Source organism: Eubalaena glacialis, chromosome 15 (assembly GCF_028564815.1).
Source record: "Eubalaena glacialis isolate mEubGla1 chromosome 15, mEubGla1.1.hap2.+ XY, whole genome shotgun sequence".
NCBI classification, from domain to species: Eukaryota; Metazoa; Chordata; class Mammalia; order Artiodactyla; family Balaenidae; genus Eubalaena; species Eubalaena glacialis.
In genome coordinates, this window is record NC_083730.1 from 24067035 (window position 1) to 24094321 (window position 27287).

A 27287-nucleotide genomic window follows, 5' to 3' on the forward strand; every position below is an offset into this window, starting at 1 on the left:
GGGAGGTGGAAGGCAACTCAGGAAGAAAAGCTATTCTAGAAAGAACATTTACTAAAATTGTGCTCAAAGAATTATTTATTGGAAAGCGTAAACGCAAGTTGGACAGGTATCATTTTTTAACCTCCAGATTCATAAGCTCCAGCTCATAGCTCATTTCTGACAAATAATATTTGATATGACGTTCCAATTCCAACATATTCACTTAGCTAGCTTTTTAGGATTTGTTGTAGAATTTGACTTACCTCGTAGTTCAACTCAGTATGTCACTAATTTTTATAAAGTATATTCACAGTGGGAGTATAAGTTTTAACTTGCTGTGTATCTCAGCAGGCCTGCAATATGCATTTTGGGATGAGATAATTCTTCACTGTTTAGGACTGGCCAAACTTTGTAGGATCTAGCATCCTGGCCCCTACTGACTAAATACCAGAGTAACCCCCCTTAGTTTTGACAAGAGACATCCCCACAATTTCAAAACTCCATCTAAGGGAGAGTATCACCTCCAACTGAGAACCACAGGTTTAAAGCAAACTGGAAAGTTCAATAAAATATTAATTGGAGGATAAACACCTAGCCTGACTCTGCATTCAGTATTCAAGCAAAGAATTCAAGACTTAACGTGCCAGCTTCAATCCTTCATATCCAATGTCTCATTACATTTCTCTCTATTCTGTTAATAACATGAACAGATTCAACACAAACTGCCAAAATACCATTTTTAGCCAGGAGGGCCAAGCCCTGCTACTGCTTTGCCAACAAGAGCAATAAAGCCGGGCAGAAGCTAAGCCCAGGATTGCATGGCGTACTGGCTACCCTCTGAGGCAGCAGCCACAAAACATGTACACCTGAATAGTCTATCACTTTGTCAAGTGTGGACTTGAAGAAGGATTCTGGTTTTATTCTTTTTAAAGTGATTTATTATCACAAAGATTGCTCCCTTCTCAATGCTGAGTTAGTTCAGCAATGCAGTTCCATCCTTGTTAGGACTGTTAGGACCCAAATAATTTTAGACCAAAACGACGACGACAACAACAACAAACTTGACTGTTGGTTCAGTAACATATTCACAGACACATCAGAAGCATTCAGGAACACTGGCTTCATTTCTTGATTGGAATGCCAATCACCATAAAATCTTCTGCTAGAGTCACTTCTTGGAGATCTAACACTGATTCAGCTTGCTTTTTAAGCTCTACGATCCCATCTGTTTCTCCTTCTCTGGCCAAGGCAACTGGTTTGTACCTCTGACTGAAGTGAGTAAGAACGAGCCTCTTTGCTTGGCACAGCTTTGCAAATGCTGCTGCCATGTGTGGCGTGCTGTGGCCGTGTTCCTTTGCTTTGTCCATCTGGGTGTCATCCAGGGTTGCTTCATGGATCAACAGGTCTGCTTCAAAGCACAGCTTCACTCCTCCATCATCCACAACCCCAGAACAGTCACCCAAAATGCAGATTTTTCTTCCAACAATAGGCTTTTTTAAGACATCTTGGGGAGAAATTGTAACTCCATTTTCCAGAACAACAGAAATTCCATTTTTCAGCTTCCCATAGGCAGGACCTGGCGGAACACCTAATGACAGAGGCAGATAACATCACATCATAGGAATGGCATTTATGACTTGTTAAGAGAGTCTGTTTCAACAGCACAGCAAATAGCAAATGGAAAAGGCATCCAATTCTTTTCATAATTGTTATAAATATTTTATTACTTGTGGAAAACTGGAATATTTATACATTTTTAGAAGTTCACTGTTGGCTATTGATATTAGCAATGCCCAGTACTTAAAACATTTCCAAGCACACGTGTCAGATGAGTTTTAAGCTCTTAAGTCCCACTAAAACCTTATTACAGTCAAGATAATAGCCTTGATTCTCTGCTGTGCATGGGAATAACATTATTTGAGAGTGCTGTATTTAATAAGCTCATCTTTGGGTAAAATTAAAGAGCCCATTTAAATGACAAGGTACCAACAAACTAACATAATAAAAAAAAACTGTTAGAGGGGATTGTCTGGGTCACAAGATCAAGCAGAATTTCAGGCAGTTATAAATAATCAATCTTCTTTGTAGATAGGGGCAGTTCCATGTTTACCAAACTGGGCCTAAATCTCATATTAATCGAGAATAACACCTGATCATCACTCTGGGCAACACATACAAACAAACAGAATGTGTTCACTACTTCCAACATAGATCATGTTTAAAGTTTCCCAATACAACAGTATTTTCACAGGTTTTTAGACAATAAAAATACCTTTGGCCTAAGGCACTTTTCCTCATTACTTAGCATTTTGTTTTAGTTGGGAAAGAAAGAAGACATTGTGTAAATAAAGAAAAGACACACAAAAAACCATCACCATCACCATGTTTTCACAGGCTCTGTTGTAGCCATGCCAAGGAAGGTGGTATGCTGGAGGAATGATGTACCCGGACACTGCTTTGGGAGAGGCGCTGAAGAACTCTCACACATGATGGCCTAGCATGGAGGAGGTATGAAGCCTTTGATGGGCCCCAAGCCAATCTTTGAATGCTTGCTTCCGAGCGTGATGAACCCAGGTATATAAAACTGGTTAAGGCAGTGTTCTAAACACCAAATTAACTTAATCAAGGTTGATTGACCAGGCAAAGTCAATAAAAAAGGAAAACCCAGAAAGCAGTTGGTTGGAGTTGCAAGGTTAAGGACTATGGCAAAAAGTCTCTGGCCAAAGATGTCACTGAAAACATATTTCAAAAAGATGACATGAAAAAATAAAAGCCTAGACCTGAGACAACAGGTCTACTCCACCAACCAAGATAGTAAAAGCTGAAGATAAGACAGATCAAGAATGTGCATTTAGGGAGCTGAAGAGAGAATTCAAATAGATACTTGGTTTTTGCTCTGTATAGCATATTTTGGCCCCAAGAATTTCCCTTAATAAACAAACTTTGGGCAAAGGAAGTAAGTAGAGAAAATGTCAGTTTTAGGCCTGGGAGACAAGAAAAGGTTTCTATGACACTTCTAACTGCTTTGGTTAACAACAACTAGACTGACGAGAAAGGAAAAAAAACACTTACCAAGATCTTTCAGTTTCTGTGCATTGAGTTTACCTGGGCGTTTCTTCTCCACAACTGAAAATCCAAAGGAGGGTATTCGATGAAAGAGGCGAAATGCTTTCACAACAAACTGTTCATCATCAACCAGGAGGTATGAGTTTTCTTCTGAGTCTAACAGGATAGTTCTTCCTTGTCCGTCTTTGGGAGGGTTGTCTGCTTTATTCACGTGTACAAATTCTTTCAGTTCTTCTGTAGGACACTGATCCGCTGTAGGCACCAGCTCATGGACCACATAAGGGAAGACCAACTCCGTGTGAGAAAGTTCCATGGTTTGCCAGATAAAGTCCCGAAGCCCTGCAGGGCCATAGATTTCGATCGGCTGTTTGGTGACCATGGAGCCACTCTGCAGGCTGATTGTGCAGAGGAGGCCAGGAAGGCCAAAGAAATGGTCTCCATGAAGATGCGTGATGAAGATCTTAGTAATTCTCCCTTTTGATTGAGGCAGAGAAATAAATTTGGGAATTTTTCAGAAATAAAACCCATACAAAGCTACTTGAAACATGCATAACAACTTACATAGAAAGCAATAAAATGAATTTAGAAATTCTACTTATCACCATAAACTTATTTCTTTATATTCTTCTACATGATTCTAGAAGTAAGAAAGACAGGTATTATTTCACTAGATGGTTTTAATAAGATATAACTTTTTTTCATAAAACATCTTCAAATTACACAGTGTTACAGTTTTAAGAGTATTTTCCTACACATCCTCTTACTGAAAAAAAAAAAAAGGAAAAAGTGTACCAAAATGATTCACATAAGTAACCAGATAGGCCACAAGTGTTAAAAACATCTGGCAGTTACACTGCCCCCTACTGCTCCCTCTGAGAACAGCAAATATGAACAGTACTTCCAGCATAAAAATGTTCCCCTGGCTCCAACGGACTGGACCAGTGCCTGAATTCAAAATTGCCTTTTAAGGACTCCACACTGGACAGAGATTAACTAACCAAGCCAGAGCCTGCTTGTCTGGGTGAGGCTGAAGAGGGAGAAAAAGGAAGGGGGATGAGGGAGGGAGAGGAAAGGAAGGAGGAAGAAGGAGGGAGGTGGAAAGGGAGTGGGGTGAAGAACCGAGGGGGAGGAAGTGGGCAACAGATGCAGAGTGCAGTTTAGAGGGTAGATCCCCCATGGTGCTATGTAAAGGCATGTGGGCCCCTCCCTTTCTCTCAATCTGAACTAATACAACAGCTTTTCCAGTGCATACTGACTTAGGTTGTAACTTGATTTAGCCATTGGTAAACTGAATTTACTCCTGGTATGTGGCAGGATGCCACATCAACATTTTTCTCAGATGCACCACAAGGCCTTTTAAAAGCAACAATCACAATTAACACATTTTTAGTATAACAGTGGCTTCCAGTCCTAGCTCATGGCCCACCCATTTCAAACATTTGATACCATAAAAGAACAGGAACAGTTTATCGATGCCATAAAAGAACAGGAATAGTTTACTGTGATGGGATTTGTCCTGTGACCTCTAGGTAACAGTGTTCTCCAAGCAAGTGTTCCCAGTGTTACTACACCAAGCCAGGCCCCTGTGGCAGAGAATAGACTGGGCAGAGGCTGATCTTGAACCTTGAAAATCGCCAGGAGGCACGCTAGAAGTTTCCTCAACATGCTCCTTTTTGTTTTCTCTTTTTAGTCCTCGTTTTTGCAGTTTTTTGACTTCTGGAACCCTTTCCTTTCCCCCTTCCTGCTGTCTGGGCTGCCAACACACCCCCAAGTGTGACCTGAGGACTCAACAGACAAAAAAACTGCAACAGTTGTTGAGTCTCACACTGACCTCAAAACTGCCAAATCAGACTTTCTGGGCCTCTCCCTATCTACTGCAAAACACAGCCAAAACTGAACACCAAAACAATCTGTGAACTCAAAGCAAGTGAGATAAATTAAGTAAGAAACGGTACTTTCCCACAGATATCACAGTTTCAGGGAAGACAAACATTTCATTTTTCAAGAAAGTTGATTTCAGAGGGAGAAGGAATGGCAACCACAATTATCAAAGGTAAGAGGAAGCTATCAAATGAAAAAAGAAACATGCGTGAGTTCCCTTTCACTTAAGATCACGAAAGTTACCAGGGAAAATGTCATCCATATAGGACTAAGCATCCTCTAAGGGATAATGCAGTGATATTTACTGCCGTAGGAAAATGTCTGCAATACATCGTTCATACGTAATATTCAGTTGAAAAAAAGCAGATCACACCAAGTATAGTTTGATTCCATTTATGCAAAATTATACACAAACACACACACAAATACACCTACACCATTACCATGTCTACATGTATAGAAAATTCACCAAAGAGAGGGGGATTTAGGCTTTTCTTATTTATATTTTTCTGCTTTGTTTGAGCTTTTACAATGAGCATGTATACTTATTATAATCATTTTTAAAATTATACTTTTATAATACTTTTTTGTAATCATTTTTGAGGAAAAAAGGCTTAAACTCACTCTTTAAAATTATGAAAAAAATAGATATGGCAAACCTACACTTTTTAATCAGATGCTTGCATATTAGGACCAAGGAAACTTGCAAGAAGTATATTTAGAGAAACAGAAAATACTTCCTTATGAAACCCATAAAACATTATTACCCCAGGAGGTAGTATAAGCTAAAAGGGCTTCAATGACTCCAATAGTGATAGGTCCATATGGGGTTATTGAGAGAAACCAAGATGTATGGAGGGTGCTGCATTACAGGTTGAGACAGGGGCTTTTGAAGCGCTAGAGTGTCTCAGCTAATGTTCTGGGATTACCATATCACCCTCCTCTCTGAGGCCAGGAAATTTTTTCTTAAGTCAACAAAAATTTTGTAAACTAAAGGTTCACTTAGATTTTATTTTATTATTATTACTATTTTTTGCCAAACTTTTATTTTAAAAAGCTCGAGCTTTGTGAACTGTTTAAAAAAATATATAAAATAGCTGTAAAATATAAAACACTAGAAAAAGGTATTGTGGCAGATAGAGTTAAGGTGGTACATGGGTACCACCATGGCCCCTGCCTCCTGCTGTTCATATCCTTCTATGATTCCTTCCCCTTGAGTGTGGGTGGGACTGGGGACTTACTCCTAACCAGTAAAATACAGCACAAGGATGCAATACGATTATGTCATTTACAAGACTCCATCTTGCTGGCAGACTTGCTCTGGAGTCTCTCTCCCTTGCTGGCAGTAATCGAGCAAGCTACCCTGAAGCAGAAACCCCCATGACGAGGAACTATAGGAGGCCTCTAGTTGCTGCAGGCAGCCTCAGTCCTACAACTATAAGGATTCTGCCGACAACCTGAGTGAGCATTAAAAACAGATTCTTCTCCTAGTGGAGACTCTGATGAGAGCGCAGCCCTGGCCAAGACCTGGATTGCAGCCTAGTGAGACCCTGAAGCAGAGAATCCAGCTAAGCCAGGCCCGAACTCCCTGACCCACAGAAACTATGAGACAATAAATGCAAATAACCCACTAAATTTATAATCTGCTATGCAGCATTAGATAACTGACACAGGTACTAAATAAAAAGTGAAGACTTACCCTATACCCAAACCTCTTAACACAACAGTTACTTGTTTCTATTTTAATCACCCTGCCACCTTAACCCCTACTCTCTAAAATGTTAAATATTACAGCCTCCACTCTGGCATGTGGAGGCATGTTCTCGTGAAAGGAACCCCTGTGTGATCCAAGGGAAGTAAAGCATAATACCTGCTCTGACCTCAGGGTTTCAACATAAGACAGTATATAATTAGGGTTGAACTGTGTACACCTCAAGGCCACGTGTCCCAAGTGATATGCATTAGTCCCTTCTTCCAACAGCTCTTTTCCTAACTCCCAATCTTGGTCTGGGACATCATCACCTGTAACTTGCCATAATTCTTCACTTCTTCACATACTAGACATTTACTCAGTCACCACCTCCTGTTGGCTCTATAAGTATCTCTTTGAGTCTCTCATCTTCATCCTTATCCCTACTTCCTGCTTCAACATCTTCATCCTTATCCCTACTTCCTGCTTCAACATCTTCATCCTTATCCCTACTTCCTGCTTCAACATCTTCATCCTTATCCCTACTTCCTGCTTCAACATCTTCATCTCTCTCTCTCTCAGGTGAATGCCACTGCCTTGGAACTGGTCTCCTGATGCCAATCTCTCTCTCCCAATATATTTGCCTTTGGAAAACTGTCCTAAAACACAAATCAGACCATGTCATTGCTCGGCTTAAAATTTTTTAATGATTCCTTGTTGCCAATAGAATAATAAGGTCCAGATACCTTAGAATGCCACAGGAGTCCTCATAGTCTGCCCTTACTTACTTCCTTAAGCATTCTTATCTCTCATCTATCCAGCCAAGTACTCAAAGTTCTGGATAGCTTAATATTCCCCAAACATGTCATTTCTCTCCTAGAAACTCTTGCTCACTTTGTTGTCTGTTCCTTGAAGGTCCATCCCTACTCCTCTCCCCAGAGAAACTTCTATTCATCTCCTACATCCTAGCTCAACTGTTACCATCTCTAGGTTGCTTTCCCTGAACACACAGATACAGTTACTGTCCCCCTCCTTAGTGCTTCAAAAGTAGTTAGAAAACACCTCCATTATTCTTACTTATCAAATTACACCATGACTGTTTGCATGTCAGTTTTCACCACTAGACCAAGGAATCCTTGGATGATAGAACTATACTTCCTTTAGTCATCAAATGCTAGGTACTGTGATGAGTGGTAGGAATTTCAATAACTACCATTTATCAAGATCTAACAAGTGAGAGGCACTGTACTAAGTGCTGAACATCTTATTCATGCATTAACTGAACAGATATTACTAGGCATCTACTAGGTATGTAAGTGATCACTGAGTTTACTTTATTGTACAGGGAAATACACAGTGACCACAGAAACAACTATTTAAATAACATAATTTTAGATATTGATGATGCTAAGAAGTCAATAAAAATAGCACAGAATAGTAGAATGCCTGGGGTGAGGAGAAATTACTTAACCCCAGAGGTTCAGCCTTTGAGAAGACAGCATTTGAGCTAAGATTTAACTGATGAGAAGGAGACAACCACACAGAGAAGGGATTATTATATACAATTCTCACAACACCCCTTCTAAGTCGAGTTTTTAACCCCATTTTAAAGGTGAGGAAAGCAAAGCTTAAGCTGGCTGATCTGCTAAGGTAACAAGCCGAGACACAGCTGGGACTGGAACCCTGGTCTGCCTGACTCTGGGCCAAGGCTCTGGCGAACACTGTACTCTTCAGTCTGCCGGTGCTAAGCTCACCCTGTTCCCTACGGCTGGAATGCCCTTCTTCTCCCCAGCCCAGGGAACCCTTCCTCCTCCTTTAGCAACTCACAGGTCACCTTCTCTGAGACTGACCCCAAGTGGAAAAGAACATTTCACTCCCCAGAACATCTACCACCCTTTGTATTCTCTCATGATACTTACCCCTATCTCCTGGTGGACATAAGTATGTTCCTTTGCTTGGGCAGTGTCTATTTAATATGTCTGATGTAACCCACTCCATCCTCCATGCCCTAAGCCTATAGAAATCCTTGCTCTCAACATTTACAGGAAGAATGAAAAGTAAATACATAAATAAGGAAGGAAGGAAGGAAGGGAGGGAGGAGGGAGGGAGGAGGGAAGGAAGGAAGGAAGGAAGAAAGATAGTTTAGTGGGTGTGGCCAGACACCCCAGCACCTTCCAAGTATTGCCAGGGCTCCAGCACTGAAATGGGGTGCAACTGTCAGGGCTGTTTCTAAGCAAAAGGCCCAAGGAGAGCCAAGAAAATGAAGCAGAACAAGAGACAGCCTTAATGAGAGAGCTGAATGCACACTAACCTGCTTTAAGTTGGCTTTTCATAAGCTGTGTCTGGGTTCCCTCCCCACAGTCAAAGAGCCAGCACTCGCCTTCACACCGAAGGACCAGGGCAGAGGCACCCCGGGTTGGGGATGGGTATGCTGCGCCTGTCCCCAGAAATGTCACATCCATAGACATCTTCCACCCTGGAACGAGAAGATCCCTTAGGGATTATTACACATCACTGCTCAAAATCACCAAAAACAGGTTCTTGTGAGTTTTACTATTACCTATGTTTTGGTTATTAAGAATAGTTTGCATTCCTGTTCTCTAATAGTTTTCCACAGAAATCTGAAGAAAGATTTTAGTAACTCTTAATCAGTTAAAACCACAAATTACCAAACTTTGTATGACTGCTCACACAAACAAAAATAAATTTTAAAAAAGCCAAACCCAGTCAATTAATAACTATAATTGAATTCCAACTATATGACATTCTGGAAAAGGCAAAACTATGGGAATGGACACAGTGGTTTGACTCTACAAGGTGGGTACTATATCATCATCCCCATTTTAGAGATGGGGAAGCTGAGGCACAGAGAGGTAGTGACTTGCCTAGGGTCCCACAGCTAGTAAGTGGCAGAGCTGGGATTCAGATACCAGGACACTAGCTCCAGGGCAACTCTATCATGTCACCTTCTGTCTTAAGCATTCTTTATGTTGTAGCTTTATTATCCATAACAAAGGTCCAGGTGACACCTTAATTTCAGATGTCTAGCCTCTAGAATTGTGCAAGAATAAATTTCTGTTGTTTAAAAAAAAAAAAGACAGTGGTTTGGGGGAAGGGAGGGAGGGATGAATAGGTGGAGCACACGGGATTTTTAGGACATGGGACTTAGCACATGGGATTTTTTAGCAAAACTATTCTATACGATACAGTAAAGACAGACACACGTCATTGTACATTGGTCAAAACCCATAGAATATACAACACAAAGAGTGAATGAACCCTAATGTAAACTTTAGTTAATAATAATGTATCAGGGAACCAGATCCCACATGCATGCCACAACTAAGAGTTCACATGCCACAACTAAGGAGCCCACGAGCTGCAACTAAGGAGCCTGCCTGCCGCAACTAAGACCCAGTGCAACCAAATAAATAAATAAATAAATATTTAAAAAAATAATGTATCAATATTGGCTCATCACTACCACACTAATGTAAGATGTTAATATTAGTGGAAATTGGGGGGAGGAGTGGGTATATAAGAACTCTGTACTTTCTGCTTATTAATTTTTTAAAAAAGCCTTTCTAATAAATAAACAACTCTAGTGAGATTCTGGGCAAGAGATGGAATTTAATTATGCTCACTAAGTGATATCTCTGGTGCCCGTGGTGAGCAGCCCTTTCTCTGAACCATCATAAACCACAGCAATGCTCTACAACACTCTACAGTAATGCCAATACCACACAGTAATGCTGAGTGAATGTCTCACTCCCCTAATAATAGAGTCCATGAGGGGTTAGCACTTGGGCTTCTAATCTTATAAGTGATCAGCAATAACCTGTTCAGTGTGTAGATTTCTGCCAACTCCTGAGATCTCTTTTTCCTTTTACTACTTTTGGACACATCTATCTCTGATATACTTCTGTGATAGGAGATATGCATCAAATAAAATAAGCACAAACTCAAACTTATATATCAATATAAACAATTATAGAGCATCCACATTGATGACAGGGAAGAAAACAAACATAAGTTTAAGAAAAACTACTAAAACAAGAAAATTTGACAGCAAGCTGGATAAATATATCATCTATAGGGAAAAAAATCTATCAAAAACTTTTCTCAGTGCTAGCAATAACCAGATAAAAATAAAAATGAGGAAAAAAACCCTCAGTCACAAGAGAAAAAGAAGCCTTATAAAATAACTAGAAAGTTAATAGGAAAGGAATAGACCTTAAAAGACCCAAAAAGAGATACACATTAGCTTCCCTGATAGGAAGATTTACTATCACAGAAATGTCTATCTTTTCATAATTAATGTATATATATTTAATGTAAATTCTATCAGATTTCCAGTGGGATTTATCTTGGAACAAAAGCAACCCAAAGATCACATGGAAGAAAAAATACATGTCTGAGAATGGGCAAGAAAAGTACACAAAGCATTGAGTAGTGACTTAACTTTTCTAGATATTAACACTTACTACACTAATCAGGCATAAAGAAAACAGAATAATATTGGCACAAAAATAGAGGTGACAGAGAAGGGACAGTCCAGAAATAAACCCAGGTACGTACAGAAATCAATATACAACAAAAGTGTAAAAAGGGTGGCTTTTTTAATGAACAACACTGACATAATTGGCTATTTCTGCAGAAAAAAGGAAAGCAAGATTCTTATTTTGCATTGTATATAAAAATACATTCCATATGGTTTAGAAATATAAATGTGAAAGGTCCAAAAAAATATGTTCAAAAAATTACGAGAATATGTATATAACTTTGGGGATGAGAAAGCCCTTACTGGCAAGACATGAAACCCAGAAATTTTTTAAAACGACATTTTTACTACATAAACACTTTCATATATCAAGATTCTTAAAGTCAAAGGACCAAAAAAAACACCTGGAGAAAACTGTACTGTATGATAAAGGGTTAATGCCCCTAAGAAATGGTCCAAGTAAATGCATTAATAAAAACAAAAAAACTGATAAAATAGAAAGATAAGCAATGAATATACACAGGAAATTCACAGTAGAAATCCAAACGGCCAATAAGCATGAAAAGTGCTCAGTCACCCAGCAGTTAGAAGAAATGCAAATTAAAGAAAAAGAGACATTATTTTCCACACATCAGCTGGCAAATATTAATGCTATCCAGTGCTAACCAAGACAAGGGAAAATGGGTACCTGCATTTTACTAGTGGTGTTAGTATGAATTGCTATTATGTTTTGGGAGAGTAATCTAGCAATATATATTACCAATAATAATGATGCTGCTAATAGCAACATACTTTAACCCAGCAATCCCATTTTTGGGAATCGACCTTACAGAAATAAAGGATCTGTGTACAGTGATGTTTATTGTGCTTTTAAGGTGGTTAAAATTTGGAAACCATCTGAATATATATATACATATATATATATATCAATAGGGAAACAACTGAATATTTTATTGTATATTCATATCATGAACTATTTATTCTACAGTTCAGTCAGGTCTGTAACTCTTGTCCTGAAGGGATGACAATGAGAAAAGTTACAGATGGCTATGGCATAATCTCATTTTTATAACAATGCCCAAATCCCTACATTATACAAGACAGTCTGGTGAGGAAGAATATACACCATATTGCTAATATTGGTTATCTCAGGGGTGATTAAAATGATGGTGGTGATAGTGGAGATTATTAACTTTTCTTTTAAATCTTTGAATTGTTTTTGGTTGCAATAAGCATTTCATTTATTTATTTGATTTTAATTTATTTTATATTGAATTTACTTAATATTGATGATTTTTAAGAAATGTGTCATAATGCTGAACATGCTCTTCTAACTACATATCACCTGATCTCCCTTTCCATTTGGGGATACAGTCACCTCACACAGCAGGTGGGTGGTACATCTCTCCACCCCCCACACAAGCCTTTAGGTTATTGCTAGTGTCCTTTCCATGTGTCACTCCACATTTTCACCTCCAAGATCAAGACTTCCTCTGATAATATTTGCAGAGGCTTTCTTATTGGACTGCAGTTTGCAAGAGGCGGAAGAATACACAGAATGTAGAAAGTTGAAAATTTAAGGTAATAAATGCAGAAAGTATAATAGAATATAATCACTTTGCATGTGTAACAAATAATAGATCTAAGCCAGTGGTACAGAACCCTGGAGAGTATGAGAGTATTAGAATCACCTAGGGAGATTTTAAAACATATCAATGACTGGGCTCCATCCCAGAACAATTAAACAGGAAATTCTGCAAGAGACCTGTGTTCTAGAATTAAAAAAAAAAAAAAATTCTTCCCCTGTGATTCTAACATGCAGTCAGTTTTGAGAACCACTTAGTGAAAGGCTAATGGAGAACTATAATAGATGGATCGAGCTGACGTGAGCTCACTAGTCAACTAGTCAATCTTTTTTTAAAAAAACTTTTGTTATGAAAAATTTCAAACACAGATTAGTATAATGCACTGTCACATGCCCATCACCGAGCTTCAACAATTATCAACTCACGGTCAATCCTGTTTCATCTTTATCCCTCACCCATCGTCTAAGAACACTTGACAAGTGGTACTATTGGGTACTTCCATCAGGGAGCACACGCTGTCTGGCTGTCTCTCTTTCTCTGACGTTAACGGCCACTAATGATCATTTCCAGGATCAATGATTTCATTAGGGGTTGCCAAGGTGATATTCTCTCATTCCTTCTGTAGTTATTAGCTGGCATCCTTCTGTAATTCCCTGATCAATTAGTCACCCTGCAATACAATTTGTATGGAAAAGGTCCAGTGATCAATCTTGACACCACAAAGAGAGACAAGACCTAATCCAACTCCTGATGCGATGTAATATGAAGTACACAGTAATTTAGGAGGTTTTCTTGCCAAAAAGTATAACCTCCATCTGGAAAAGGCTGTCATCTAAATACCAGTTTATTAAAGGACACCACAGGGATGGAAAAAGCAAATTTCAGTATGTAAGAAACATTACAGGACAAATGACTTGGCTTCTTCAACAAGTGAAATACAAGGAAAAACAATAATAAAGAGGAAGGAGATGAAGGGATATGAGCCGTCAACCAAGTGTAGCATGTGTAGCTTGTCTGACTCCTGATTTGGACAACCAGATAATGGGAGGAAAAAAAAGAGACAATAGGGGATATGTAAACGTTCACTGGATAGATGGTAACATGAAATTCTTATAAGATTGATAATGGTTTTATATTTAAGAAGTTACTGTGTTCTGTAAACATAAACAAGTATTTAATGGATGAAATGGTACATTTAGATTTACGTTAAAATAATCCAGTGGGGGTGAAGGTACCAGATGAAACTGATTGATTGTGAGTTGGTACATGAGTTGGTACATTCAGTACACGATTCTATTTTGGTATATATTTGAAAGTGTCCATAATAAAAAGTTGAAAAACAAGCCAAATAATCAACTCTTCCACTAGGTCGGAAGTAATCAGAAGTTAATGTATTTAATCAGTGGTGCATGTTTTGTGACATGCACCATTCTAAGCACTAGGAAATAAGTGACCAAACCACATTTTGATCCCTGTCTTTTTGGACAAAAAAAAAAAAAAAAACCCAGCCGCTTGCTTTCTCATGACTATGATCCACTTTGGAGGAAGTGCACATTCCGGGCGAGAACACAGCACACGATCGATCGCAGTACTGTCCCTTGACACTCTGGGCCAGTGGTTCTCAGTCCCGGCTCCATATCACAAACACCTGGTGATTCTGGGGCCTCAGCACTTGGAAGGCTTCCCAGAAGATTCTAAAGGCTGCCGGGTTCAGAACGAGTTTCTAGGCAGGCAGTGCCAACCCTGCAATCACCCAATCACCCAGTGGTGCAGGTAGGGCAGATACTGCCAGCCTCCATTTTAGAGATGAAAAAAGCGTGGCCCGCGAGATAGAGTGAGCGGCCAAGGCCGAGCCAGGGCCAGAGGCCAGGTCTCCAACTGTTGGCCAGCCCAGCCTCTCCTCCAAGTCAGCATCAGTGTAGCAAAAGGAGGAGTGGGCGTCGGCAGGAGCGCCGGGCGACTGAGGCCCCCGTCTGGGGGTGGGGGTGGACAAGGCGCGTCCTCGCTCCCCGGCGCTCCCGGGCCTGGGTCCTCTGCTCCGGTCCCGGCCCACGAGTCCGCAGGAAGCGCGCCCTCAGCCCGCTCGGCGGGCGCGTGGGAGGCCTCGGCGGCGCAGACCCTGGCCCGCCCCCCTCCGGCGCGCCCTGCCCCACTCACCCACTCCCCGAGACCCGCGGCAAGAGCCGAGGAAGGCGCAGGCCCGCAGCGAGGCCCAGCCATCCACGGGGAGACGACGCGCGCGGGCGGAAGTGCGCCGCCGGCCGTGCCCACGTGCGGCCGCTCTAGGAAGCGCCGGAGGTCCGCGCTCGGTGGTTCCCGCCGCAGCTCAACCGCGCCTGGAGGCTGGGCAGCGGCCCTGGGCACCTGCTCTGTCCTGCAGTGGGACTCCCTCTCCTTCACTCGCCCGCACCAGCGCGCTGGGTTCGCTGGTGGCGGTAACCCGTGAGAACCAGAGCCCCCAAGGTGAAAAACGTCTACCGTTCAGCTTTTTGTTTTCCGTGTAATGTTTTCAAACAAGAGTGTTCTCCCAGATGCTTTGCTCTGGCATATCTTTGTGTAAAGTCTGTTCTTTCGTGGGGATGAATCGTTCTATCTTAATCACTAAATCTGAAAGTGTAAGCTTGCGCTGCCTTAGAATCAGAGTTCATAGCAGCGTTACTATAGATCCTGAGTCTCCGCTCCATTTCACTTTGCTATTCCAGGGATACAGCGGAATGTTTGCTGAAAATCTGAAGCTGCCTGTGCTGTGGGAATGTTTGCTGAAAATCTGAAGCGGCCTGTGCTGTGCACGCACGAGCGTCGCAGGTGTGTTCACTTAGTGAACGCACAGCATAGCCTGCTGGACGCGCGAGTGAAGAGCCGGGGCCTAAATGGCATGTAGTGACTACAAACCACGGGGAAAACACTCATTGATTTAAATCCCAATTTTCAAAATTTCAGGCTTGGGACTTCCCTGGTGGCGCAGTGGTTAAGATTCCCCCTGCCAATGCAGGGGACATGGGTTCGAGACCTGGTCCGGGAGGATCCCACATGCTGAAGAGCAGCTAAGCCCATGTGCCACAACTACTGAGCCTATACGCTAGAGCCTACGAGCCACAACTACTGAGCCCACGTGCCACAACTACTGAAGCCCGTGCACCTAGAGCCTGTGCTCTGCAACAAGAGAAGCCACCGCAAGGAGAAACCTGCACACCGCAACGAAGACCCAACGCAGGCAAAAAAATAATAATAATAATTTAAAAATTTCATGCTCCTATGCAGTGCTAGATGCACTGGCATTTGCTCACATGCTCAAAGTGGTCAAAGTATCCAACAGCTTCATAACAGGAATAGAAGTGCTGTGGATGTGAGGTTTTTAAAACTACCTGGATAGGGGGATCAAGATACCATTCTCCCCCCGACCCCGACTGCTTTGCTCAGTAAACCATTAGATCATTTACTTTTGGGCCTCTTCAAAGCTTTTATTTATTCAAGTGTTAACTGAGCTGCGACTTTGTGGATAGTATTATTTTTGATGCTGAGAGAGTTTTTTAAGTATGTCATGGCCCCTGGTTTTAGGAGCATACACTGAGGTTGGGAAAAGAGGTATCAGGAAGCCACTAACAATATGAGGGAACAAAAGAGAAGCCAAAAGGAGTGATAAGACGATAGAAATAGGGAGATCACTCAGTTAAGAAAGGGTTAGGGAAAACCCCGGCAGTCCAGTGCTTAGGACCCTGCGCTTTCACTGCCGAGGGGTCCCACAAGCTGTGCTGGGTGCCCCCCACCCCCCCAAAAAAGAAACAGTTAGACTTGAACTGGTTCTTGTAGGATGGTCGAGACTTGGATTAGTGTTCTGGAAATGGAAAAATAAGGTGGATTTGTTTGTGTGGGGACTGGTTTAGCAAAGTATTAAAAACTGGACCTTGAACGTTATTTATTCTGACACTTGCCTAGCTAAGAAGTGCTCAGGAAGACACATTCTACAGCTAGGTCTTGATCACAACTCAGCTAGGGCTTCCCCACAGTGGTACCCTCCATAGATCTGCCCACTCCAGAGGTTCCTGGCTGGTTCCTGCCACCCACCACCCATACCCCAATCAAGGTTTCTTACAACTCCTCAGAGGTTCTTATAGCTTTAGAGAATACTGGATAGTGCTTTTTGTTCATTTTTAAAACTTTATGGGAAATTTTTAACATACACAAAAGTTGAGAAAATGTTTAATGAACCATTATGTGTAATTGTCACTCATCTTCAACAGTTAGTAACACCTGGTCCAATTTGTTTCACCTAGAACCCCTGCCCCTCCAAAGGCAACAAAAAGCCCTGGATTATTTTCATTTCCAGGCACAGTATCATTTTTTCCATAAACACTTCTAAAAGCATTTAAGGATCTTTTCTTTTTTAAAACATCTCATCTCTGTATAATGATGGTGAACAGTTCAGTATATAAATATAAATATAAAGATAAGGACTTTAAAAAATGCAACCATAATATCATTATCATACAAAGACAATAATTGTTAACATCATCAAATATACAGTCACTGTTCAAATTTTCCTGATCATCTCATAACTTTTTGCAGCTCGTTTGTTCTAGTCATAAAATCAAAATATAAAATAAAAGAAATTCAAAGCTCTCTTAAAAAACTTAGCTACAGGGAGATTGGTTCAAGATGGCGGAGTAGAAGGGTGTGCTCTCACTCCCTCTTGAGAGAGCACCGAAATCACAACTAACTGCTGAACAATCATCGACAGGAAGACACTGGAACTCACCAAAAAAGATACCCCACATCCAAAGACAAAGGAGAAGCCACAATGAGACGGTAGGAGGGGCACAATCACAGTAAAATCAAATCCCATAACTGCTGGGTGGGTGACTCACAGACTGGAGAACACTTAAACCACAGAAGTCCACCCACTGGAGTGAAGGTTCTGAGCCCCACGTCAGGCTTCCCAACCTGGGGGTCCGGCAATGGGAGGATGAATTCCTAGAGAATCAGATTTTGAAGGCTAGCAGGATTTGATTACAGGACTTTGACAGGACTGGGGGAAACAGAGATTCCACTCTTGGAGGGCACACACAAAGTAGTGTGTGCATCGGGACCCAGGGGAAGGAGCAGTGACCCCAGGGGAGACTGAACCAGACCTACCTGCTAGTGTTGGAGGGTCTCCTGCAGAGGCTGGGGGGGGGGGGTGGCTGTGGCTCCCTGTGGGGACAAGGACACGGGCAGCAGAAGTTCTGGGAAGTACTCCTTGGCGTGAGCCCTCCCAGAGTCTGCCATTAGCCTCACCAAAGAGCCCGGGTAGGCTCCAGTGTTGGGTCGCCTCAGGCCAAACAACCAACAGGGAGGGAACCCAGCCCCACCCATCAGCAGACAAGCGGATTAAAGTTTTACTGAGCTCTGCCCACCAGAGCAACAGCCAGCTCTACCCACCACCAGTCCCTCCCATCAGGAAACTGGCACAAGCCTCTTAGATAGCCTAATCCACCAGAGGGCAGACAGCAGAAGCAAGAAGAACTACAATCCTGCAGCCTGTGGAACAAAAACCACATTCACAGAAAGATAGACAAGATGAAAAGGCAGAGGGCTAGGTACCAGATGAAGGAACAAGATAAAACCCCAGTAAAACAACTAAATGAAGTGGAGATAGGCAACATTCCAGAAAAAGAATTCAGAATAATGATAGTGAAGATGATCCAGGACCTCGGAAAAAGAATGGAGGCAAAGATCGAGAAGATGCAAGAAATGTTTAACAAAGACCTAGAAGAATTAAAGAACAAACAAACAGAGATGAACAATACAATAACTGAAATGGAAAATACACTAGAAGGAATCTATAGCAGAATAACTGAGGCAGAAGAATGGAGCAGAATAAAGAAGAAAGAATGAAAAGAAATGAAGACAGCCTAAGAGACCTCTGGGACAATATTAAATGCAACAACATTCGCATTACAGGGGTCCCAGAAGGAGAAGAGAGAGAGAAAGGACCCAAGAAAATCTTTGAAGAGATTATAGTCAAAAACTTCCCTAACATGGGAAAGGAAATAGCCACCCAAGTCCAGGAAGCACAGAGATAAACCCACAGAAAACATCATTCTCAATGGTGAAAAACTGAAAGCATTTCCTCTAAGATCAGGAACAAGACAAGGTTGCCCACTCTCACCACTATTATTCAACATAGTTTTGGAAGTCCTAGCCATGGCAATCAGAGAAGAAAAAGAAATAAAAGGAATACAAATTGGAAAAGAAGAAGTAAAACTGTCACTGTTTGCAGATGACATGATACTATACATAAATAATCCTATTCTGTGAATATGTGAGAGAATACCTTTGGTCTTAGGAAATGCACACAGAAGTACTTAGGAGTAAAGGGGCATCATGTCTGCAATTTATTCTTAAATCATTCAGCAAATAAATATGTATATAGTGAGAGAGAGAGAATGACGAAACTAATAGAGCAAAATATAAACAATTGGTGAATCTCGGTAAAGGCGCTTGGGAGTTCTTTGCACTGTTCTTGCAACATTTCTATAAGTTTGAAATTATATCTATATTAAAAAATAATAACAATGAAAAGGAGGGAGTGATCAACTGTGACAAATGATGCTTACGGATCTAGTAAAATTAAAATAAAAGTGTGACCTTTGAATTTGGCAGTGTGTAGGTTTCTGTGGATGCTGGCTATGAAGGCCTGATTGCAGAGGTTCAAGAGCAAGTGGAAGGAGAAGAATGGAAGTCAGGAAGTATAGAGGAAGTATTGAAGGGTTTTGATTTAAAGAATAGTGACTTGGGGCAATAGCTGGAGGGGAAGAAGAGTCAAGAGTCCTCCGGCCCCAGTCAGCATGACAGTGATCCAATAGAGGGAAAATGGATGATGCAGAGAGGGGAGAATTGATGAGCAAGGCCCTTAAGCAGGTGAGAGGAGATGGTACCTCATGCCCAAGTGGGGGGCTGGTCCTGGCTGACAGGAGTGTGGCCCATTCCTAAGCACGTGGGTGCAGATGCTGGTTGCCACTGCCCTCCAGCCAAAAAGCACCAGGAGCACAGCTGTAACTGTGACCAAGTTGGGTTTCTCACTCACTGCAGCCGGGGAGAGCGCACACATGGGGAACTCTGGGGTGTCAGTATGAGTGTGTTAGGAAGCACCTATTACAGGATTCAGGGTTTTGTTGGGTAGTTTTGCAGAGGGCCCACGGAAGCCGGGGTTCACTCTGGATTGGGTGCTGTCAGGAAGCGGGGACACACCTATGATTGATTATCTCAATAAACCTTTTCTATAGGGAATGCAGACTAGAGTGAGGCTAAAACTGTAATTGGTAAAGTCTTGTAGTCAAGCATATTAGCCAGGATGTGGGGGCCGGGGGGAGGGCGCGAGGGAGGTTATTTCTGTGGTTTGGACGATGCTCAGGTTTGTCCGTGTGTAGACGTGATGGTGGAGTAGGCTTGTCTGATGTCTTGATCCACTGTGGTCAGAGTGGCCTTGTCTGATGTCGATGTTCTTGTCTGCCGTGAGATGGTTTCCATTCAACAGGAGAGCAGCGGCCGAGGCCTAGCTGTGAGTTCCTAGTATCAGGCCAGCTCCTGGAAGTTAGGAGCTGCTGCTTTTCACTTTCTCAAGGTTCCTGGGGAGATGGGGAGAAGGGGAGCTCGAGGACATTCTCTTCTGATCGTCTTATTTGTCTGTGAAATAGAAAGCAAAGCTGTCTTGAGAGCAAGGATGTGGGAGGATGTCAGGGAATCTGACAGCAGGGAAGGTATCTGAGTCGCTGGACGGGCAAGTGCCAGGAGCATTGAGGGTGTCTTGAAATTAGTGATTGTGACTGAGCACGACTGGAATGTTCTGCAGCTGTGTTGTGCTGCTCAGCCTGTGCTCAGAGGACGTGGAGAATCTAGTTTAAACAGGATCAGAGTTTTGTCAAAACAGGACGCAAGAGCTCTGAACAGTGGCTTTGCCATTTTAAGTAGCTATGTGACCCTAAGAGTTCTGAGCCTCAGACCTTACATCTGTAAAATGGGGAAAATATCAGTACCTAACACCTCATAAGGTTGTTGTGAAGTTTAAATGAGTAAATGGGTATCAGGTATTTAGAACAGTGCCTGGCTTGAAGGAAGTACTCAGTAAGTATGAGCCATTATACCATTTCCCCCTTTATCACAAAATCAACATAGTTTTCCTGCGAATCTGTACGTGGTTGGGGGAAGAGGTGAGAACTCATTCCTTTACTCCTCTGGTTAAACAAAATAAGGAGAGAAAGGGAGTAGGGAACCAAACAGAAGGAAATGAAAAAAGGGGGAGCACGACTAGCTCCACAGTGAATTTCAGTCTAACAAACAGCATAGTCCCAAGGGATCAAGTATTCTGAGTGTGCGTGTGTTTTAAGGTTTAAAATAATACCAAGTTTTAGGAGTGCCCTATATACAGCAACCTTTAAAAACAAGGTCATACATTTCTGATGCATATGAAAATTTTATTAAGAAAATACACACATCTCAAAGTTTTGGATGAACAGATACACACTACTATATTTAAAAGAGATAACCAACACAGACCTACTGTATAGCATAGGGAACTATATTCCATATCTTGTAATATCCTATACGGGAAAAGAATCTGATAAAGAATATGTGTATATATAAAAACTGAATCATTGTGCTGTACACCTAACACAACACTGTAAATCAACTATACTTCGATTTTAAAAAAGAAAATACACACATCTCAGTAGAATTTATGAGAAGAAATTTATAACAAGTGAGAAGAAAACAGTTCACACCATTAGGAAGTTTGCAGACTGACTCCTGGAACCATCTGGAGTAAGTCAATCTGGTAAAATACACTCTACACAAGGCGTTCCCCTTAAACTGGTATTCCCATAAGCTATTACCAGAAGACGGCTTATTCCATCTCTTTATCTTAAATACAAAGGTGAGAAAGGGTAAGCAATGACTTTTGCTACATGTGGCTTCCTTCAAGTCAATAACGAATGCTTGGGATGCTATCAAAGGAAACACAATATCAATTGCAAAATATGGTTTTAATTTCAGTTAAAGGTCATTAGGCAAAGTATAATAAAACATTAGGCAGAAATTTTACTTTGTCAAATATTTAGCTAAAATAGATCTCAGAAATTCCTTATTCCACACATACATTTTTATATTACTACTTTCTGTTATGACCTTTTAGTGGAAGAAGTTATAGATATGGATGTAATACAATAGACATAATTAAAAATATATCTTACAATTCCAATTCATATCGACATTGGCAGATGTCAAGATACAAAGTGTGTAAGCACTATTGAAACTGATTTGCACAGAGTGATAGCAGTTGGTGGTTTTGTGAAGATTAGCAAATCAAAAGATGTTAGTGAGCTGGAATTTTTGGTGTAATTTATCAAATTCAAAACCAAATCTTTTGTTTACATCCAGTACTTAAAATGCTTAAGACTAACAAATTAAATAGGTTTATGTTGTATTTGAATTATAAATGGGAAAAAGTAAAAATCACATGAACTGGTAAAACACGTTAAAAAGGACCTAAGACTAATATCATAATAGGTGAACAATTTTCATCTGAAATAACAATTCTTCAAGATAAGGTATTTAAGATCCAGATAAAATCACCGGTCACAGAGGCCCTTCTTCCCTGAGAAGGGCTGAGGTGACACACAGCTCTGCCTCTCACCAGCAGAGAACTTGGGCAAATCTTTTAACCTATCTGAGCATCTGTGTCCTTCTCTGTAGAAGAGGCACGGTGACAGAAGGTGGTTGTGAGGATTCAATACGCTGATGCATGTAAGATGCCTAGAACACTGCCCGGCAGAGTAGGTGCTATCCATAAAATTTAGTTTATCGTCATTTGCTAACTGAACATACCTAACGTGTTGATGATAATTCAGTGACTATGTAGGAATCAGTGATTTGCTAGGACGTACACTTAAAATTAGGAAAATAAAGGGGAACAGTTTTCCTAGAACATAAAAGGACATACTGAAAATTGGGGAGTATATACCCATAAATTTCCCCTTTGTCTTAAAACTTTTAAAAGTGTGCTGAATGTAGGGGTAATTTCCCAAAGAGCAAAGTGGAAAATAAGTTTTTATTTGGGAAAAACAAGATTGATTAAATAGCCATGTCAAAGAGTCAGTTTACTGGCAAAAAGCTGTTACAGAAATATACAAAGCATCCCAGTCATTTGACTTAATTTGTGTGTTTTACGTCACTGAACTATGTACACATTTCCAGACCCTGACTTTTTCTCTTTGAGAGGCACTATTTTCCATATCCAAGTAACGAAAATAATTATTGTTTTAAAATCTAATCACTGGTTTATTTGAGAAACTGCTGGCAAGGATTAAGGGAATTATGCAATAAGAGTCCTGTCCTAATTAGGCCCAGATTAATTTATAAAATTTGGAACAAAGCATTGAGCTTTCTGTCCACTTATATTAAAACATCTTGACTTCAGATGAGAGGTAAGTTTTCTGTAGTAAAATTGTCTTGAATATTTTAAATATTAAGTATGTTACTTTATTTAGCTTGTCTGTGGAGGATTTATTTCATTTTAATATCTAGATGTACATGAAAGTACAAATCATAAATCAGTTGAGAGCCCAAGTAGATAATGAATCTGTCATTTTCTATAAAGTCAGCAATGTACCTGCACCTGTGGAGAGGAAATACGATATTGGTGTTACTTCACTCTTTAGGACAGTCCCTTTAAATGGAATCCCAGTAGAGAGCTTTGAGCTTTATATTAATGTTCTCAAGTATGTATGCGCAACAGAGCTGATTCCATTTTGGTGAATTCAACCTTGGAGCTGTTCAAAGTTTGAAGAGGTTATTTTTGAGGGATACTGAATGGGCTTGGGAAAAGCAACAGGAGCATTTGGATGAAGTATTTTTTCTAAGGCAAGATTTCTCCCACTCCTCTACTCTCCCCTTTGGGCTTTCTCAGTTATCTGAGAGTAAATAATGCTCCATACCCCTTGATAATTATTATGCTTTGGTCTTAATTCATTAGCAACTCCTTAACAAAGGAGAATGTAGAATCTCATTTCTCCAGAGGCTGATAATTTAGAGAAAGAAAAGACAAAGGATAGGGTAAGTCATATCATAAGACAAATAATAATAGAGAACAAATATCCACTTGATAATCTTTTATAAATGAAAACTAGTTGCTAGGTTTTCCTTAACAAGTATATTTAAAATCTAATTTAGAATTGAACAATGTTCTATTTACATATTTTCAGAATAAGCTGTTTAAAAGTTCTGTATTTTTGTTCTTATGAACATCCTATGTAAGTTATACATAACAAAAAATGGATTAAAGAACAGAATTTCAGTTTTCTTTTTCATAGAAAGTATATACCATCTGAGCACTAAACTTAAACGCACACCACACTCAGTACTCTGGAGCAGTGCCACTCAGTGTGTTCTCTATACCAGCAGCACAGGCATCACCTGGGAGCTTGTCAGAAATGCAGAATCTCAGGCCCCACCCCAGACCCACCGCATCAGCAGGAGGAATTAGTTAGCTCTCCACATGATTTGGACATCCACTTTAAGACAGTGATTGGGAGGGGAGGGGAAGTGTGTGCATCAGAATCACCTGGGGACCTACTGAAAATACACCTGCCACAGCTCTGCTCCAGGTGGTCCAGGGGGCCTTAAAGGAGGGGGCGGAGGCATCTGCATTTTAAAGCTTCACAGTGACTTGGTGGCAACTTCCTGGTTAAGAATCCATCCCGTAAGAAAGTTTTAACCAAAATCTTTAACACTTTTCCCACTATAGTCAATAAACCTTACCCTCATTAGTTATCCAATTTATTTCACAGTACAGGTGGTGGTCTCAGATTAGAAAAATATGTATTCTCACTTTTCCCACTAAATAATTTGACAGACTAATCTACAGAATTTCTTCTTTTTTCAAAAGAATAAAAATGACTGTCCATTGCTATTTTTCAAATTAATTACCTTTTCGCTAGGTAAAAGTTTCCATAGAAGGTCCATTTCTTTTCCAGTTTGCTGCCATTATGCCACCTCCCTTCCCACCATGCTGATAGTTAGTTCCTGCCTGTATTCTTAGCTTATATACTAAAACATTTTAATTTATATCCAAAAAATTGTTACTTCTTAAAATACTGGTTGGTAAATAACACATAATACGTAGCTTCTAAAGTATAAATATGATTTCTGTCTTATTTAAGTAAGCAGGCTATATGCCATTTGGCCTTGTTTTTTCCTTAAAATATTTTTAATTTCCATGTATACTGTATTAGGCATATTTAATAAGCAAACATCTTAGTAAAATTACTTTAACTCTACATTTTCCTGTCTTCAATAAGCATTAGGTGAAAAACAGGTCTGTAATTATTTTACTTGTAATGTTAAACTAAAATCAAGATTTCACAGAAAATATTTTTGTGGATGATTTTGTTTTGACAAAGGTAATATGAAAAACATAAACCTTTCATCCTTAATTGAAAAAAACAAATTGTGACCTGATTGCTTTTTTTACAAAGCAGATTGATGATATAACATACCTCTGACTTTACTCATCTGTTAAGTGGATTTAACCAACTGCATTTTCCCATACTCCAAATGGCAATGCTATTTCGAGCATTCTTAAAAACACTGAATTATATTCAAAATTATTGTGAATCAATCTCTACCTATAGGTAAAAGGAGGCAGGAACATAAAAATGAAGCCTTTTTATCTCCCTACAGAATATCATATCTAACATATCAAGGACTGTGGAGGGAAATATCAAATAATGTGCACACTGATATGTAGCTATGAACAATTTTTTGTAGTTAATATTCTAGAATGGGCATTTAAGTTTTGTTTGTTCCCCCAAACTATGTTAGGCTCATATATAGCAATACTGCTTCTCAAAATGTTTGGGATTGTTCTTTAGGAACTCTCCGATGTGTAAGCCACATAAGAAAACTGGTCTCACTAGCCAGTTATTACCCCATTTTACTGGGATTAAAAATGACATTTACTGGTCTGAACACCTACTTTATTCATTCCCACTTAGCTCTAAATTAATTTTGGTGGTTTCAAACAATTAAATCCATCTTCAATGGAGAAAGAGTTGTCACTACTAATGAGAGTTAAAGGAATGTATCATATGAACATTCCAAAATTATCTCAAGTAATAAAGAGCATCACTGCTGGAATAAGGGTATAGACTCACAGATGAGTCTAAATATGACTCATTCAGATGTGAAGCATATGGCTAATCGGTTAGGTCACACGCTGTCAAAAATCATAATTTATGCATCAGGTATCCTATACCCCCTTCTTTAGAATCATCTAGAAGAAAATGAAAATATGTGTTTTTCATAATAAGCAAACCTAAATTTCTCATTGGGCAATAAAATAGCAAAATTGAAGCAATTAAATTTAAGATATTTATTTTAAAAAGTTACACTGAGATTTTTATACACTGTTGAAATCAATGACTATTTAGTTTATTTGTCTAAAGGCAGCAGTACGTCCCATTTCTCCCACATTATAGTTAAGCCTCAGTTTAGTCCCAGAAAATACATAATAGATTTTTCCAGATCTATCTACTGAAAAGGAGTTTCAGAGCATGAAGGTAAAATGAAGCAGAAATAAAAGGACATTTTTAGATACTGACAATTTGTCCTTAGAATTTGGTTAAATTTGGCTTCTTCCCAAAATTCTGTACTCATATCCACAGAAGTAAATTTCTATTTTAGTAGCCCTAAAAGAACTGGGTGAGAGAAGATGATTAGCTATAATAGTAAATAGCAAATACTTTGGCAAGAGTGAACAGGAGCACAAGTGAAGACATTCATAAGTACATTTTTAATATCTCTGATGTGGTATGAACTACAAATCAGAATGAAAGCATTATGGTCATCTGATTTCTGGGTGCAGGTGGGCATTAACAATGTAGTCAACAGGTCCACCCTGTACAGAAGTGGAGATTCATGGGAAAAAATAAGCAAAGTGGTAGGGGAGAATAAAACACAGAAAAAACCATAAATTTAGAACGTCCTCTCTTTTTGTCTGAAGAAAGGAGTCCCTGAAGCGTGGAAAGTGTTTATCAGTGGTGTGCTTCTATTCCGTTGTTGGCGGAGGGCATGACGCAGGCTCTGGCCAATCGTACACATCCGGCAGCAGGGAATCGTATTCACTTCGCCATATTCTTTCTCGAATGTATCTGGCCTTGTCCTCAGGTTCCGGGTATCGGAAAGCCATTTTATTAGCATACAGATATTCTGTAACCTGAAAAATACAAAAGATTACTGTGTAGACTCTGAGTATTAACCCATTTAAGAGAAAAAGTATTATTAAAACACAAAGTAATGAATTTGGAAGAATGGCATTTTTTTCATAATAAAAAATAACATTACTTTGACTCACTTCAAGACATTCACAAACTATTGAAAGATAACATTTGTAGTCACACCATAAGTTCAATATGTTTTAAAGTGACTTTAAAGTCCCCCCCCTAATTATTATCAGCATTTCCTTAATACTTCAATAATTTTAAGCTCTACCATGTGTTGGTCCAGCAGACCTACTTGGTAGCCTGCCCCGCCTGTGTCCCTCCCCACCGCC

The 27287-nt window shown here is 40.1% G+C and overlaps 2 protein-coding genes across 3 annotated transcripts in view; both read right to left on the reverse strand.

Moving 5' to 3' along the window:
• Positions 1-212: 212 nt before the first annotated feature.
• On the reverse strand, positions 213-14951 carry ELAC1 (elaC ribonuclease Z 1). Of its 2 annotated transcripts, XM_061170418.1 has the most exons (5): positions 14861-14951; positions 13129-13373; positions 8928-9092; positions 3052-3519; positions 213-1567 (listed from the first exon to the last, which is right to left on the reverse strand). In XM_061170418.1, exons 3-5 carry the CDS (start codon positions 9082-9084, stop codon positions 1101-1103), a joined length of 1092 nt encoding a protein of 363 aa, XP_061026401.1. In that variant the 5' UTR covers positions 9085-9092; positions 13129-13373; positions 14861-14951; the 3' UTR covers positions 213-1100. The 2 variants fall into 2 exon arrangements, with proteins under 2 accessions (XP_061026401.1, XP_061026402.1); XM_061170419.1 differs by lacking the exon at positions 13129-13373.
• An 11554-nt stretch (positions 14952-26505) lies between these two features.
• The window catches only part of ME2 (malic enzyme 2), a 59366-nt gene continuing 58584 nt past the window's right edge, over positions 26506-27287 (reverse strand). The window contains exon 16 of the mRNA XM_061170526.1: positions 26506-26951. Coding sequence (XP_061026509.1) covers positions 26784-26951 — 168 coding nt within the window. The 3' untranslated portion in view covers positions 26506-26783. The remainder of the gene's footprint in view (positions 26952-27287) is intronic.